The sequence below is a fragment of the Apostichopus japonicus genome, chromosome 13, assembly GCF_037975245.1.
Source record: "Apostichopus japonicus isolate 1M-3 chromosome 13, ASM3797524v1, whole genome shotgun sequence".
NCBI classification, from domain to species: Eukaryota; Metazoa; Echinodermata; class Holothuroidea; order Aspidochirotida; family Stichopodidae; genus Apostichopus; species Apostichopus japonicus.
In genome coordinates, this window is record NC_092573.1 from 15,357,069 (window position 1) to 15,373,329 (window position 16,261).

At 36.6% G+C, this 16,261-nt stretch overlaps 1 protein-coding gene across 3 annotated transcripts; it reads left to right on the plus strand.

Annotated features, from left to right (window-relative positions):
• The first annotated feature begins 618 nt into the window (after nucleotides 1-618).
• On the plus strand, nucleotides 619-15,988 carry LOC139978475 (G kinase-anchoring protein 1-B-like). Of its 3 annotated transcripts, none has more exons than XM_071988736.1 (9): nucleotides 619-995; nucleotides 3,460-3,621; nucleotides 4,698-4,775; nucleotides 5,546-5,719; nucleotides 6,302-6,412; nucleotides 7,899-8,009; nucleotides 9,564-9,627; nucleotides 11,673-11,743; nucleotides 13,835-15,988. In XM_071988736.1, exons 1-9 carry the CDS (start codon nucleotides 801-803, stop codon nucleotides 13,925-13,927), a joined length of 1,059 nt encoding a protein of 352 aa, XP_071844837.1. In that variant the 5' UTR covers nucleotides 619-800; the 3' UTR covers nucleotides 13,928-15,988. The 3 variants fall into 3 exon arrangements, with proteins under 3 accessions (XP_071844837.1, XP_071844838.1, XP_071844839.1); XM_071988737.1 differs by having other exon boundaries at nucleotides 632-995; nucleotides 6,305-6,412; XM_071988738.1 differs by lacking the exon at nucleotides 619-995 and adding an exon at nucleotides 1,151-1,297.
• Nucleotides 15,989-16,261: the final 273 nt, after the last annotated feature.

Consider the following 16,261-nt stretch of genomic DNA (forward strand, 5'->3'; position numbering starts at 1 on the left):
GGGTTAACATGGCAGTACTTTTGAGTAGTTTATAAATAAGTGACTTATATATTTGAGACTGATTCAGAATACTCACATAGTCTTTGTTGGGGGTAGTATACAACCGGTACAGTATAGTGTTAGTTAAACGATTCCATATCAAATTATTTCACATGCATGGAATTTTTTATCTCATGTCTGCGGCAAGCCAAATGCCCAATAATTCGATACTCCAGGTTTATCGGTCAAACACCTAGGATTATCGACCGATAATCCAGGTTTTTTAACGATAAACCTGGATTATCACTTGAAAATATTGCATCATCGTATTTTTTATAGACAATTTGTTTTTCCCGTACACGTTTCGTCACGGAAGGTGCTCTCTACCAGTACCGTTTTCTATGCGAATTTTTTTTTTTATAGTTCCTTTGGGCCGCGGAAAATCTTGTGGCGAAAACTAAAGTTAACCACACGTAGCTTACCCAACGAATATGTCCATTCCCATATAACTTTCACACATTTGTAAGCAGCTGGTGATATCTGAAATAATATATGAAGATCACAGAAATATATCCGAAAACAAGCAATTCATATGTGGAAATAATTTCAGCTATTGGCATATATTTGCAAATCAATCGAGATATATATTTTGGGTCAATGGTCTGAATGTTTATCCGTAGGTCTGAAACGGTGAAGTCGACACCACAGTTATTTACAAGATCGAAGTAAACAAAGCACCGGACCTGACAGTTGCCTTACAATTATTGTACAGGAAAAAGTCAGGCCTTCAATCTGTAGCTGATTCCAATACGAACCGAACGATGGCGTCGACACAACTGTTTTCAAGGTTCGATGTTTTGAAGGTTCAAGATACTGTTAGTACTGATCGTAAGCCACCTCAGAATAAAGCGAAGAAAAGCACCAATCAGAAAAATGACCAAGTAGCGAGTGAAAATGCAAAGAAAAGAGCAAGAAAGAAGAAACGTCAGCAGCAGCTTCAGTCTGAGAGAGATGCAGTAAGTACGCTACCTAAACGTACACGGCTCTAGTCATATACCAGTTTTGCGAAAATAGTTCAAATAACCCAATTGTTATTATTAGACCTACAACAAAACTTTGGAAAACCCCTAAGGTTATTCCTAGGCTAACGTATTACAACTGTAGTCCCTGAATTATTTGTCACATAATTATTTGGTTAGCACATTATTAAGATAAGACTTTCCTGATGATCATGGGTCTTGCTAAATCCTTTCATGATCCTCCGAGAAGCCTTATTTTTGAGGTTTATGGTCAGGCAAGGAAGAAAAGTTGGTTCAAGGTAAGCTTCCCTGTGAATGGCATGGTAGCTTATTTTGGTGTAATGTTACCTTTTGCCTCTAGTTTTGCCTTTTTTTTACATTAAACATGCTAGCCTATAGCATAGTCTTCGGTACAATTATAGAATACAGGGCCATTCATTAACTCATCCCAGCATCCGGATGCGCGGTGTGTCTGTACATGTCCGTACATGTATGACGCCCTCTAAAATTCCATCGCATATTTCATTTTGACTCCGCATCCGCGCATCCACCACTGAAGTAGTAGGAAAGGACTTTAGAAACGTTTCCTCTAGTGTTTACACGGGTCCAAAAATCTGGAACCGGGTACCCGAGGGCCGTTACCCGTCGGGTATCCGGGTACCCGGAAAAATTTGTTTACCCTCGTGTATCACGATTTTCAAGAAATTACATATTGGATGCTGTAATAAATGCATTATATTCTCTACTGACAATGTTTTCATGTTCAAAAACGTAGGTGTAAGATAAGGTATAAAATCTCCCTCAATAATTTTTATTTGCTTCTGTTTCTTTCATTAACTTGTTAATAAATGAATTATTTAATTTTAATTAGCATTACTACTAACATCGCACTGCCGCCACTGCTTATGCTAGCTCGTGCACGTCTATTGGATCAAACCATATAAATATCTAATTTAGCTCTTGAACAGTTTTAATACTACTACTCTCTATTATGCAGGCCCAGGGTTCGCATTAGCCGCGAGATTGCGCGATTCGCGAAATTTGATCGCATTTGGAATAAACGATTAGTAAAAAGCCACTTGCGATTACTATTTTTTAGTTATCCCGTCTATAATCCATAAACATCGCGTAAAATTCCTTGTCAGCCTTTCCTTCTTTGAAATAAACGAATGAATAAATAATAATTTTTTTCCACATGGTAGCCTAACACCACACTAAGTCAATGAGAAATCTAGCTAAGCCTAACCATCTGTTTATCTGCTGGAGTTGTGACGCAGTTATAAGATATCCATGGAAAGCTTTCGTTATTGCTGATATCTTCGAACACATGGTAGCCTAACAACAAACTAAGTCAATGGGAAATCAGCCTAACCATCGGTTTGCATTTTTTTTTTAATCAATCACACTTTGCGTATGATTCGGGTAATAAATTAGGAACCGGGTAGTATATCGCGTCGAGCGGGCCCCTTCGTTATTGCTGTTATCTTCTACCACATTGTAGCCTAACACCACACTAAGTCAATGGGAAATCTGCCTAACCGTCGTTTTGCCAATTTTTTTTTTTTTAATCACACTTTGCTTAGGATTCGGGTAATAAATTACAGTAGGAACCGGGTAGTATCACGTCGGGCGGGTACCCGGGTACCCGGATAACCCGTGCAAACACTAGTTTCCTCATATACCACCACGTATTTCAAATACTGAAAGTCCCGCATGTACTAAGATATTCCACATCAATAGTATGTCGTTCTTAAAAGGCATCCATACATGTATGACGCCCTCTAAAATTCCATCACATATTTCATTTTGACTCCGCATCCGCGCATCCACCATGGAAGTACTAGGAAAGGAGTTAAGAAACTTTTGACCCCGCATCTAAGCATCCGCACATCCACTCAAAAAGAAAGAACTTGGACTTAGACATTTTTTACTCACATACGTACTGGGGTGAGACTGAGCATCCGCGCATCCAGATGCTCAGATAGAATCATCGAGTGGCCCTGTATTCTATAGTTACTCCGTCTCTTCAATGGTGTGTGAAACTAGAGATATATAATTGCTTATATTCTACAACAATACCTCAGTAGACATTAATAAGCCTTATTTGGTATAAAGCTCAGCAAATTAAAAGATATTACATAGCCAGTCTAATTGCATATGTGCAAATCATTGCTAGCCAAATTTTTAGTTGGCATCTGTTGAGCAAACAAGTAACTGATTGATGCCTTTGTATTAGGATGAATATATTGTAGGATATAGTGCTCATAAATTTGTGTCATACAGAAAAGTTTGCTTAATTGTAAAGTCTTTAATACTTTTGAAATTGAAATAAGTCTATAAAAAATTCACTCAAAGATGACAGGGTGTTGGTGTGGGATTCTTTGTTTTGCTTTAAAGCAGGACTTAACCTTCCACCCTCCCTTTTCTTATATTTTTCATACATTAATATTCATATTCATAGCTGAGGGGAATGACATTCATGCAGAAAGGAACCAGTGGACAGGCACAAAACCACACACAACAAGCCAAACCGTTAGAAAAGAAGACATTGCCTGTGCAAGAAACCAAGGAACAACAGTGTAGCAGTCACCTGCCAGAGTCATGGAAGAATAGAGATGTGGAGGTAGCATTAAGCAATCTCCATTTATTGTCATCATTTCAATTTAAGAATGTCTAGCATTCTCCTGATAGATTACACTTGTTACAGGGCATTCTTACTGTACATGTCCTGTCATAGGGTAGCCAGGGCTGAATACGTCGGTTTGTCCAATCGTGTGAGAAGTGATCATTATTATATACTTTTACCTTGTGTAAACCATCCCCCACTAACCCACCAAGTTTCAGTTCAGTGCCACACGTGTTGTGATGTACAGTAGGCAGCAATTTAGTAGGCCTTGACTACCTTGTTTGCAAGAATTGTTTACAGTATTTCATCACCAGGATATAACAAGAAGTGAGATCAAAATACTGTAGGACCTTGTTGCTTGAATGTCACCACAAATGTTGGAGTGGGATAATGTAATGGATTTAGTAGGATGGGCGGTACGTTTGCTTGTGAACACAAGAGAACATTACTGTTCTTTCTTGAGGTCAAAAGTTGTTTGACATCACCAGAGGTTATAGTCCAAGAATCTTGTAATACGACAACTCCCACAGTTAAGCTTGGATCTAATTCATGTTGTATGTGTAGATTCACCTTCGTGAACTTTACAAAGAAAATTAACATTATTGTGGAGGTTATAGGTCACTTAAGTTCAACAGAGGTCAAATTTTGAAAATCTGTATGTTATACAAAACTCCAAAAGTAAAGCTTGCTTGGAATTCATTCTTTCGGTCAGTAGAACTATGTTGTTATTATTGGAGGTCAAAGGTCATTTTGAGGTTAAACGGTGAAAATGCTCTCATATAAATATTTGGCAAGGAAACACTAAGTCTGTTGGTTTTGTGGTTTATGTACATATATGTAACTGCTAAGAGGTGGACACACTTCTTTGTTTGTGTGTAAAATATGTGATAAGTAACTGTTGGTCAAATCTTGGACTTGTTGAACATTTGAATATTCATGTTTTAAGCTGCTTGATTTCTAACCTTGTTGGTTTGAAAACTTCAATAAACTAATACTGACATGTTAAATGTCTACTTAAAAGTCAGTTATGTGTCTGATGGTTTATCTGAGTAACATTTATCCTTGTTTTCCAGTTACTTGACCAGCAATTTGAAGATGATCTGCAGAAAGCATTGATTGAGAGCAAAGTAATCCATGAAGAAAGGAAAACTGTAAGTTACATCTACAGGTGGTGTGCCTTATTAGTTATTGACAATCACAATCTCAATTTGATTCTGATTTGCTGTGTAGGCATCTGCTATGGAAGTGTTAGGCTGTGTTACATTATATGGAGCATATCCTGATCTGCATTCAGCATTAAATCTAAATACAGTAATTGGAGTTTGAACCTCATCATTATCATGGACGTTTAATATGAATCTAAGAGACTGCTTCGGTCAGCTTGAGGCTTTGATAAGCCAATGAGGCATCTTCGCGAGTTCCTGCTTGCAGGAGGATCTAAAAAACATACATACATACAAACATACATACATTAAATCTAAATAATTTGAGTTTGAACCTCCATGCATTTACACCAGACCCTGTGTTCGGTATCAGAGTCCGTCGCTCGCCATGAACGAAATGGAATATCAACAAATTTGAAAATGTTATATCTTCCCCATGCAAAAAGATATGAAGTTGCAAGTTTCTTACCTAAAGATTAAGAACATTTTCCAGCATGTTTATTAAGCAATCAAATTCAGCCTCTGGATTATCCCTTTAACTTAATCGTTAATAATAGTTTTGTGAAGTAGCAGAGGTATATCTGATGTATTGTGTCACTCCCGCATTGAACATTCTAACAGATCTATGTGGTTACAACCAATTACATGTAATTCACTGCCCAGTTATTGATAAATCCTTCCTGCTGTGATTTTGCAGGATACAAGTAATGTAATAGTGTCTTTTTTGTTTACCTTATTTGTCTCTTCTTCTGTTAAAGGTTCTTAGTGCAATTAAAGATGTTCCAGAAGAAAAAGGCGACCAGAAAGTGGAAAGCAGTAAAAAAGATAAAAAATCCCACAAGAAAGTGTCACTCCAGGAGTTTCTCTCTGCCACACCATCAAAGAATGGAGTTGGTTTGGATGAAATACTTGCAGCAGAAGAACCTCAAGTGGTGAGTTAAGGTCAACATTAACTGGCTGAAGCAGTTGCAGAGATTTAGTCTGGACTTTGCTTTGTCTGGACTTGCTAGTCTGGACTGGAAGTTGCTTTGATCCTTATACCTAGATACCTAGTTCTTAACCTTTCTCATTTTTCTGACTCAATGGTTCATCATAAACTGTATTATCGGTTGTTAACATGTTTATTCCTCAATTCTCTGGTTGACTGTTTTATCAAAGGTCATACCCATATTCCATTTTCTTATTTGCAGAAAATGGCAAAGCAAGGGATTCTATGATAATTATAGTTACTACAGTGGAAGTCCTTCCCCTCCTTGTATCAATAGAGGAAGTGTCCCTTTATCTTACTGTAATTAATGTTAAAGCTCAACAGTGCTTGCTTTACGGTGGATGTTACATTGCTAGATCCAACCAGCTGCTTTTAAGAATGCAAAGATGTGTGCTCATCATAGAAAGTTCACCCAAAATCAAGCTTAAATGTAATTAGTCAGACTAGATCATCTTCTAGTGTTGGAATTGTAATCATTTATGAGAAGAGAAGTGTCAGATCTGTTTTCTTTTATCATTTTCTCAAGCAGCCTCAAGTTCCACCTAAGGAGGACACATTCTTCAAAGATATAGAGAAAGAAGCAACAGGAATCTTCAAGAAAGATAATCAAAGAAGAAAGAGAAACAGCTCCTCTAAAGTAAGTAAACACAACATACTTTCTAAGATACTGGATATTGGCATCAGTTTCAACACAGCAAGCTTCTCTGTAATTAATCCTTGCTATTGAAAGGTTGCCTCCGGAGTTGCTCAAGTACTGTCAACTACATTTCTGACATTCCTCCTTAAAAGTTACTGATTTGTTTATATGTATTAATTGTCCAGAAAGTCAAAGGTAGCGTTCAACCGATTATATGATAATCGGTTTTACCGATTACCAATTAGCTCATGTGACAATTGGGCCGATGCCGATTACCGATTATTTCATCATTTTCGTGGAACTGGCCTAATATATGATTAAGTGTTATGCATGATTACCAACTTCTAGGCCAATACAATCAAAGATGTTAATGAACAACTTAACGTTCCACAGTAAAGATTAATGGAGCAAATGAAGAACACTGTATTACACACATGGTGCGCTCTACGTTTATAACGAGGAGTCGCAATATTGCAATCCCGCCACAACGCAGCTATTGACAGTACTGTACAGACTACAGAAGGGAAAAAATAGTAGCCATTGGCTACGAAATGAAAAACTAGAAGTAAGGGACAGCTTTTACAACTGGTATTATTACCATTATCAGTGTTACAACTCTAACGTAATAAAGTGAAAAGTATATCGCACAGAAATAGAATATTCTATATTTCGTTAGCTGATATCGAAATATATAATCTGATATGAAAAATAATGTGTAAAAGTAAGTTGGCCTGGCGTTTTGATCTTAGTAGGATCGAATTCGAGGAGGTTTTTAGATGCAAGAAGCGAAGTCAAAACATTTAATAATGACCTCGTCCCCCTAAGCTTATTGCGGGTATACTGTATGATTTTAACTGCCAAAACTGGATAGTATATCGAACAGCATTAGTACAAACTCACATGAGGGACTTGCAATACCGTGGTGAATCAAAAGCGCGGACAAATACAATCCTTTATGTGGAACTTAATAATCGGTTCCAAATAATCGGTAGCACAATGGATTTTGCCGATGCAAATTATTTACCGATTGTCTGATAATCGGTCCGATGTTGATTATCTAACTGATTACTGGTCGAACACAAGTCAAAGGTATCAGAATATTTCTGTATATTACCATTTAAAAAACAGGACTTTTTTGGAATCAAGACTTGATAAGTTTAAAGATGAAATAAATTTGCGTTTGAATTGTTTTCACATATTTTCGTTGGCATGTTCAGTTGTATTATATTTAACTGGGAATTTGCTATTCCTTCTTGTTCTTCTTCATTTGTTGAAGAGTAGGACATGGTTACGATACATGTGCAAATTTATTGAACTGAAATTATGCAACATGGTGTTTGATCCAAGCATAACAATTTTAAAAAGACAGATTGAGGTTGATGCAACAGAGAGTTGTTCTCTGTGGGAAAATAAATTAAGCAGAACATCACAAATAAACTTGAGAGACTTGAGAAACTTGAGAGACTTGATACTTTGCTCCACTCAGGCAGAAGACGAAGACGCGGGAGAATTGATTCGGAGTTTACAATTTAAAGAGGAACTCAGCCAAAAAGATGAAGAAATAACGCTGCTCAGAGAAGAACTAAAAAACCAAAAGGTAAATGTTTTAAACCAGATCTAGTGATCTATGGGGTGATACGGATAGATAGAATCAAGAGTGGTATGAATCCTTTAAGGGGTGAATTTAGGCAGAAATTAGCTTTGATATTTTATTTATATTATGATTTATTATTAAATATAAATGTGAAAGGATTGGTTATTGGTAGAAAGCTATGGGGCTTTAATAACCTATTAAAGTTTTAAAATGGGTGATTTCCTTACTGTCATGATATATAACTTTTGTCGCTTGTAAGGTTCATCACAAATTTCAATAGCTATTCTGTTAAGTTCATAACATTGTAGGTATGTTATTGTCAGTTCATAGTATCTGTGCGATGAAGATTAAACGTTGCAAAGTGTTCTCCAAACCTACCATTGAAAGCAGTGGCGGAGCTAGGTGTGTTAGTTAGGGGGGGGCGAAAATGGTCTGTAGGGGCGTTTTCGACACTATCTAAGCGGAATGCCACCACAGGTTGGAGTGGAGCGTACAGAAATATTTTGAGTAAAGATACTCCCTAGATCACCGGAAATAACCCTTTCCGGGCCTTGCTAATTTGCAGATAAACGAAGAATAAAAAGATGTCATCGCCATTTCGTCAGAAGATTACACCAACAAAATGTGACAAATGTCAATAGGTATTTGGGAGCGCAATAAAAAAGTCAATAATCGCGAATAAGTAAAAAGTGGTAAAAAGCTGAAAAGGGCGCCAGCAGTCCATTTCAGTCCATCAGGGGGGCATCCGCCCTTCTGACTGTATGGACGCTCCGCCACTGATTGAAAGGTTTTGACATTAAACAGATGACAGTGAAATATTTGTTCCAACACATTAGGATTTGCTTATTCAGTTTATTTCATACTGAAATTGAAGTTGGCATTGAATTTGGAATGTATCCTTGACACCAAATCTGTTGCTTTGTATTTATGTCAAATATTGCTCCACAAACAAAGGACTTCTTTTATTATCTTTGGAGGTTGTGAATCAAAGCTCATTACTTTCATTTTGTGAGACAGTAACTTTCTGAATTGGATTTAGCACAATATACTAAGTAAGACTATGTAAAGTGTTGTTTATATACTAATTTAATCAGGTACCATGTTAAACTCACCTGGCTGGATTCCATTGGATATGTTTTTGTACTGTCTATTCATTGTGTTCATGAACCATGAAATGAGCACAGAAAGTTGATTGGCAGAGCTCTTTGCATTATTCATAAGTTCTGCTCCAGAGTTTACAACTACTGTTAGGCAGATTAACTACTTCCTGGATGCCCATTGCTACGTTCTTTCCTCAATGCGGACAAGATATGAGCTCCTTGTACTGTTGCTAGAGCCTAGGTAAAATCTTGGATACTACAAAAAGAAGAAAAAATAGTAATATTTGTATCTTGTTTCATTGATTTGTTCAATAATAGTGAACATTACATGGCTAATTCTGAAATTTTAACTCAAAATATAGCATTAAATTTTGGACAATGGAGAACTAACCAATGAATAAATGTAGTTTGGGATTATAAGATTATATCCAATTATTGTTTCTTTTTACCTTGGCAGAATGAATTGTCACAAGTGAAGAAGAGAAACAAACAACTATGTGTTATACTTGCCCAAGGTGAAAGTAAGTAATTAGTATATGCTGCTCCTTATCAGTCTGTAGTTAGTAACTAGTGATATGTTGTATTGGAATAGAAGTATATGAACACACCAGTGTTTAGTAATAGCCATGTGTTGTATTGGATATAAGTATATGAACACACCAGTGTTTAGTTATAGCCATGTGTTGTATTGGATTAGATGTATATGAACATACCAGTGTTTAGTGATAGCCATGTGTTGTATTGGATAGAAGTATATGAACACACCAGTGTTTAGTTATAGCCATGTGTTGTATTGGATTAGAAGTATATGAACACACCAGTGTTTAGTGATAGCCATGTGTTGTATTGGAATATAAGTATATGAACACACCAGTGTTTAGTAATAGCCATGTCTTGTATTGGATAGAAGTATATGAACACACCAGTGTTTAGTAATAGCCATGTCTTGTATTGGATAGAAGTATATGAACACACCAGTGTTTAGTAATAGCCATGTGTTGTATTGGATTAGAAGTATATGAACACACCAGTGTTTAGTGATAGCCATGTGTTGTATTGGATAGAAGTATATGAACATACCAGTGTTTAGTGATAGCCATGTGTTGTATTGGATAGAAGTATATGAACACACCAGTGTTTAGTTATAGCCATGTGTTGTATTGGATTAGAAGTATATGAACACACCAGTGTTTAGTGATAGCCATGTGTTGTATTGGAATAGAAGTATATGAACACACCAGTGTTTAGTAATAGCCATGTCTTGTATTGGATAGAAGTATATGAACACACCAGTGTTTAGTAATAGCCATGTCTTGTATTGGATAGAAGTATATGAACACACCAGTGTTTAGTAATAGCCATGTGTTGTATTGGATTAGAAGTATATGAACACACCAGTGTTTAGTGATAGCCATGTGTTGTATTGGATAGAAGTATATGAACACACCAGTGTTTAGTAATAGCCATGTGTTGTATTGGATAGAAGTATATGAACACACCAGTGTTTAGTGATAGCCATGTGTTGTTTTGGATGGTAGTATATGAACACACCAGTGTTTAGTGATAGCCAATGTACTGCAGGTCTATACTCCTATACCTCATTCTTCCATTTAATATATATACGTGGCAGGCACTATATCAGGTAGTCTTCGTATAGAGGAGTAGACAGGTGGAACACCTAGAGGAGAATACAGAAGGTGGAAGGAGGGGAGGGAGGGGAGGGGGAATGGAAGTGTTGTCTTCAGTCATGACTTGATTCGTAGTCTCCCCTTTCATAATGCAAAGATTTTTTCAATTTGGCATCCTTTTCCCCCACAGAGATGGTAAAGTGAATCATGTCAGGAAATGACTACTTAACGACTCAACCTTAGTTTAATTTAAAGTGATTTATCAGACATTTCAAAGCTGAGGCTATGATTTGGCTGCAGGCAGAAACTTTCTTTCAACTGCCTATTTATTATAGAAATGTCTGGCCTCTGTGTCTCCTGGTGTAATTACAGTGACTGTTCGTACTCTTTTGTACACTGAAAATATTTTTACCTGTTTGATAGAAAATTGACCAAATTTAGTTTGTTTCTGTGAAAGAATACAGATGTTATTGTCTAATGTCACAGTCCACAAACTTGGGGCACCCAGACGTGGGAAAACTCATCTTCGTCTTTGAGAGCTTGTTGACGTCTATAGTTGTAGCTAGCTTTCATGTATTCTGAGCATTGATTCTGACGGTTTGAGTCTGTCAGGTTGTGGACTAGTACTCATGGAAGCTCCTGGGTTGTGGGCATCACATTTTATGCACTCCTGGTGTAGATCTTGGGTTCATAATGGAACTTCAGTATTTACCTATGGATTTTCAAACTTCTAAAGTTGAGCAATAGCCCAAAATCCATCTATTGCAGATGTGAGCTGGAAAGGAAGTTGGGTGTATGTGTGGATGGGCAGGGGGTTAGTACCCAAAGCTGATAAAAAAACACTACTTCTGCTACCGATTTTGTAACTTTCATTTATCAATTTACAAACGACAGATTCATTTGTGTCTTTTTATGCATTTATTATTTCTTGTTTTTAGTGAAAGACAAAGCTGAAGTTCTTAGACAGCTTGAAGAGCTCACAAATGTAAAAGATGAATTAACTCAGGAGGTAGGTGTATCCCAAATGTGTAATATTTAACTTACAGTACAGCAAAATATATTTCCTTTTATTCTGTTTTTATACACAAAGAATTGAACAAATATCAGAGACCTATATCAAAGCAGCTAAATTATTTATTTGATAGATCTTCTGAGTATTTGATAAGTAAAATTTGACAAGAAAAATCAAAGAAATATGATATAAATTTCCAAGGCTTTGAAAGAGACAGTATGTTTTTATATTTCCAAGGACTCTTTTAACTGTGATGTCTTCTGTACCTGAGGAAATAGCCTTAATTTCTGTTCCTGTTTGAGGTTGGAGGAACAGTTGACCCTTACTAAGTACAAATTCTTACATCCTTTTCAGTGATATTCCCAGTAGAGTTCTTCTGTGAACGTTCACAACCAAAATTTAGCCATTTAACCATTGCTGGTTTAACTTTAACAAGTCTCGTAAAGAAAAAATAAAAATAATTGCTTAAAGATGGTTTGTAGTCAGTTCATACTGTACAGTGCATGCTCCTAAAAGTTGAACTTGATCAAAATATTTGGTGATTTGTGGAATGTTAGCTACTCTCTGTTCTTCAAGGCTAAATTAATGCTGTCATGTTTCATTATAAGTTGGAGAACATCCACCTCTGGTTTGTGCATTTGTTGAGATTGGTAGAATGGATTGTTTAGCAGTACAACAGCCAGGTTGCAAGTGGTATTGTTAATTATTCTGTATGTAAAAGTTAGTTGGCCTGACATTTCGATCCTAGCAGGATCTTCAGATGCCAAATGACAAGTAACAGTAACAGAAGGGACAAAAACACGCACAGAATACAGACAGGTTAATGAGCACAGTGAACATAAAGAGATAGATGTAAGGGGATTAGTAGACAAGGGATGGAGAGAAGAAAGAAAGAAACCAACAGGGAGAAGATAGGAGGTAGGAGATAGACAGTAGAGGGACACAGAGAGGATTAAGGGAAGGGAGTAGGGAATAAATAGAGAAGGACAAAGAATGTCAAAGAAGGTAGAATGAAACATTTTAATGGTTTAGAGAAGGTCCTTGAGAAGTAAGTATATTGCAATTAAAGTTCATGAGAGGTTCTAACCTAAGTGTAATTTCATACAAACCTTGCAGCTTTTCTTCACTTTATTGAGAGCATGTTATAAGAAATGTTTGGAGGCAAGTTCAAAGCTAGGTGGGGTCTGGAACCATTGCAACAGGAAATCATTTTATTAGACTGTGGATGTGTTGAGTCAGAGAGATGCACCATCATTTTACTAAGAATTTTATGCCTAGGGCCTGGTTGATGGGCTGGCTAATCTTTTTCTGACTTTCAGCTTCAGATTGACAGGTTTCAAGCTCAGTTGTGATTGGGTTTTTTTTTCCAAAGAATAGAGCTAAATTACTCACATTGCCTTATTAATTCCCAAGCAAAAGAGCTAAATTACTCACAGTGCCTTATTAGCTCCAAGTAAAAGATCTAACTTACTTGCAGTGCTGTATTAATTCCCAAGGAAAAGAGCTAAATTACTCACAGTGCCTTATTAGCTTCAAGGGAAAGAGCTAAATTACTTGTGGTGCTTTATTATTTCCCAAGGAAAATAGCTAAATTACTTGCAGTGCTGTATTAATTCCCAAGGAAAAGAGCTAAATTACTCACAGTGCCTTATTAGCCCCAAGGGAAGGAGCTAAATTACTCACAGTGCCTTATTACTTCCAATTGAAAACATCTTGAAATAAGAGTAAAATGTAAGAAAGAACTAATAACAACTGTTACCAGTTTAGAGTGTAAATACAGTAGTTGTCTTCTATTAAAGGTTACATTCATGTATCTTAACATTCATGTATCTTAAGACATACTGTAGGTTATGATGCAGCAAGTCTCACCCTCCTTGGAAGCTGTTGAGGTGTTACCAGTTAAAGAGGTTTTATCTTCACGCTCAGCGTCAACCTTACTTCAAACGAATCTGTTGCATCAGCTATATTTCCAATTAGTCTAACAGGTGATGAAGTCAGGCTCAACTCCCTTGCATATTTTTGTGTAATGTTTTCTAGATTTATGCTCTGTCAGTTTTAACAGTACTATTTCATGACTTTATTTTCCAGGTTCAAGAGCTTCATACCGCCTTGGAGCAAGAGCGATCGAAAGTATCGTCTCTGAAAACAGACCTACAGAAAGCCCAAGAGAAGAGAAAGTAAAGAACTGATGATGATGATGTGTGGGAACATGCTGGTTATGTTTGTGAACTGAAATGATCTGAAGTAGACAACATTGTGGCTGATCTTTGCTACAGAGAGTTGTACTAGGTAATTCAAGATGGAATTTAGTTACGGATCAGTTTCCAATAAACTCATAACAGTTAGATGATGTCTGAGGGAAGAAAGCCAAAATCTCCTTATAGTTACCAAATGTATGGACATTTCTATGGAAGCACCCCCTTGTGTTTGATTGCTACTTTGTAGGAATTTAAAAGGTGTTCCTCGTGTTATACAAAATAAGATTTCAATTAACTAAGAGCCTTTCCGAGGTTGTGACTCTGTCAGATGTGACGCCAGAAAACTTGTGTTACAAATAGTAACTTCTTGTTTAGTGAAGGATGGATTAGAATATTAATGTTTTTTAATATTGGGAAGTAGCTTAAATAATTAGCTGCATTTATTTTTGAGAATGTAACTAGAAACAAACAAAAATGAATTTCAATGCAAAAAGAGGTTTTTTGTTCACATTGTGTGCCAATCGTACAGTGAAGGAGCAGTATCGTAATAGCTGTCACCCAAATTGTAAGTCCCATTGAATGCCACACATACAGTGAAGAAGAAGGAATAAGTGAGGGCAGTATTGTAACATATGTCACCCAAATTGTAAGTCCCATTGAATGCTACACATACAGTGAAGAAGAAGGTAGAAGTGAGGGCAGCATTGTAATAGATGTCCTAATTTGTAAGTCCCATTGAATGCTGCACAAACAGTGAAGAAGAAGGTAGAAGTGAGGGCAGCATTGTAATAGATATCCTAATTTGTAAGTCCCATTGAATGCTGCACATACAGTGAAGAAGATGGTATAATTGAGGGCAGCATTGTAATAGATGTCACAATGTGTAAGTCCCATTGAATGCTGCACATACAGTGAAGAAGATGGTATAATTGAGGGCAGCATTGAAATAGATATCCTAATTTGTAAGTCCCATTGAATGCTGCACAAACAGTGAAGAAGATGGTATAAGTGAGTGCAGCATTGAAATAGATGTCCTAATTTGTAAGTCCCATTGAATGCTGCACATACAGTGAAGAAGATGGTATAATTGAGGGCAGCATTGTAATAGATGTCACAATGTGTAAGTCCCATTGAATGTTGCACATACAGTGAAGAAGATGGTATAATTGAGGGCAGCATTGTAATAGATGTCACAATGTGTAAATCCCATTGAATGTTGCACATACAGTGAAGAAGATGGTATAAGTGAGGGCAGCGTTGTAATAGCATTTAAGACCAATCATACCTGAAGATTTCAGACGTTTTCTAAGGGCAGTGTTGTAATATGTCACCTAGATGGCCCCCCATTGGTATGGGGAATTTTCTTAAGAAGTACCACGAGAGTTTACATTACATTGTCAAGTTTTATTACACACGGTTTGTGACAGTTCTTTAGTTCGCTAGATACTTTGCATTTACCTTTTGTTTGTTGAGGCTAATTGTTCAGCCCATTTTTTTTACTATTAATGACTTTTTATAGGAACATTGTGTCAACAAGTTGTAACTGGTTGTACTTTGTTGTGTTTTTGCCACCTGGTCATAATAGTAGTTACATGTTAATGTAATTAAGAACCATTACCAAAGTTTCATCTGACCTCAAGATTTCTGTCAAGATATCTGCACAGCAAAGATAGGACAAGAACATATTCAGTATTCAAGATGATATTCCATGTTCTATGATAAAATCTCTATAAAGAATACACAGTGTAAACGAAGATCAAGGTGGCACTAACAGTGTCTTGTGATATTTTTTAAAATATGTGCAGCAAGCAAGAACACCCACAATTGAGGTTTCCCTCGAATTCTAACATATAAGAGAACCTAAAGTTATGTCATTTATTGTTTTACTTCTTGAATCTTAGTGTAGTTAACAAAACTGGTCCTTGGAAATTATGGGGTCGTAGTCCTCCTACTGCACGTAAAAACTGTTTTAACCTTTGTTAAGTTGGGAGGCATTCCATTGTGTGTCATCATTTTCAGACATTTCAAAAGACATGAAAAGTTACTATTTCTCTCATTTGGTTTCTCATTTGTTGAGTTCAAGTTATTGACTGAGTCCATGCTCCAAGAGAACAGAAGTTTGGCCTTTACAATTGGTATGATCAATAGTTTCAATGGATCCCAATAGTTGTGAACATGTGCTTAAGACATTGTGTGGTGTTTAAAGAAAAAAACCTGAAATCCTCATATTTCAGTCATGTTGAATTCTGGATGATTTCAGTGTATTAAGTATGAACTTTTACCAACAACCTGCTGACGTTTTTGTATAGTGAAATCT

Coding starts and splice junctions, on each gene's coding strand:
- LOC139978475 (XM_071988736.1), top strand. CDS start 801: ATGGCGTCGACACAACTGTTTTCAAGGTTCGATGTTTTGAAGGTTCAA. Junction 3,622..4,697: donor GGAAGAATAGAGATGTGGAG/GTAGCATTAAGC, acceptor CTTGTTTTCCAG/TTACTTGACCAGCAATTTGA. Junction 6,413..7,898: donor AGAGAAACAGCTCCTCTAAA/GTAAGTAAACAC, acceptor TGCTCCACTCAG/GCAGAAGACGAAGACGCGGG.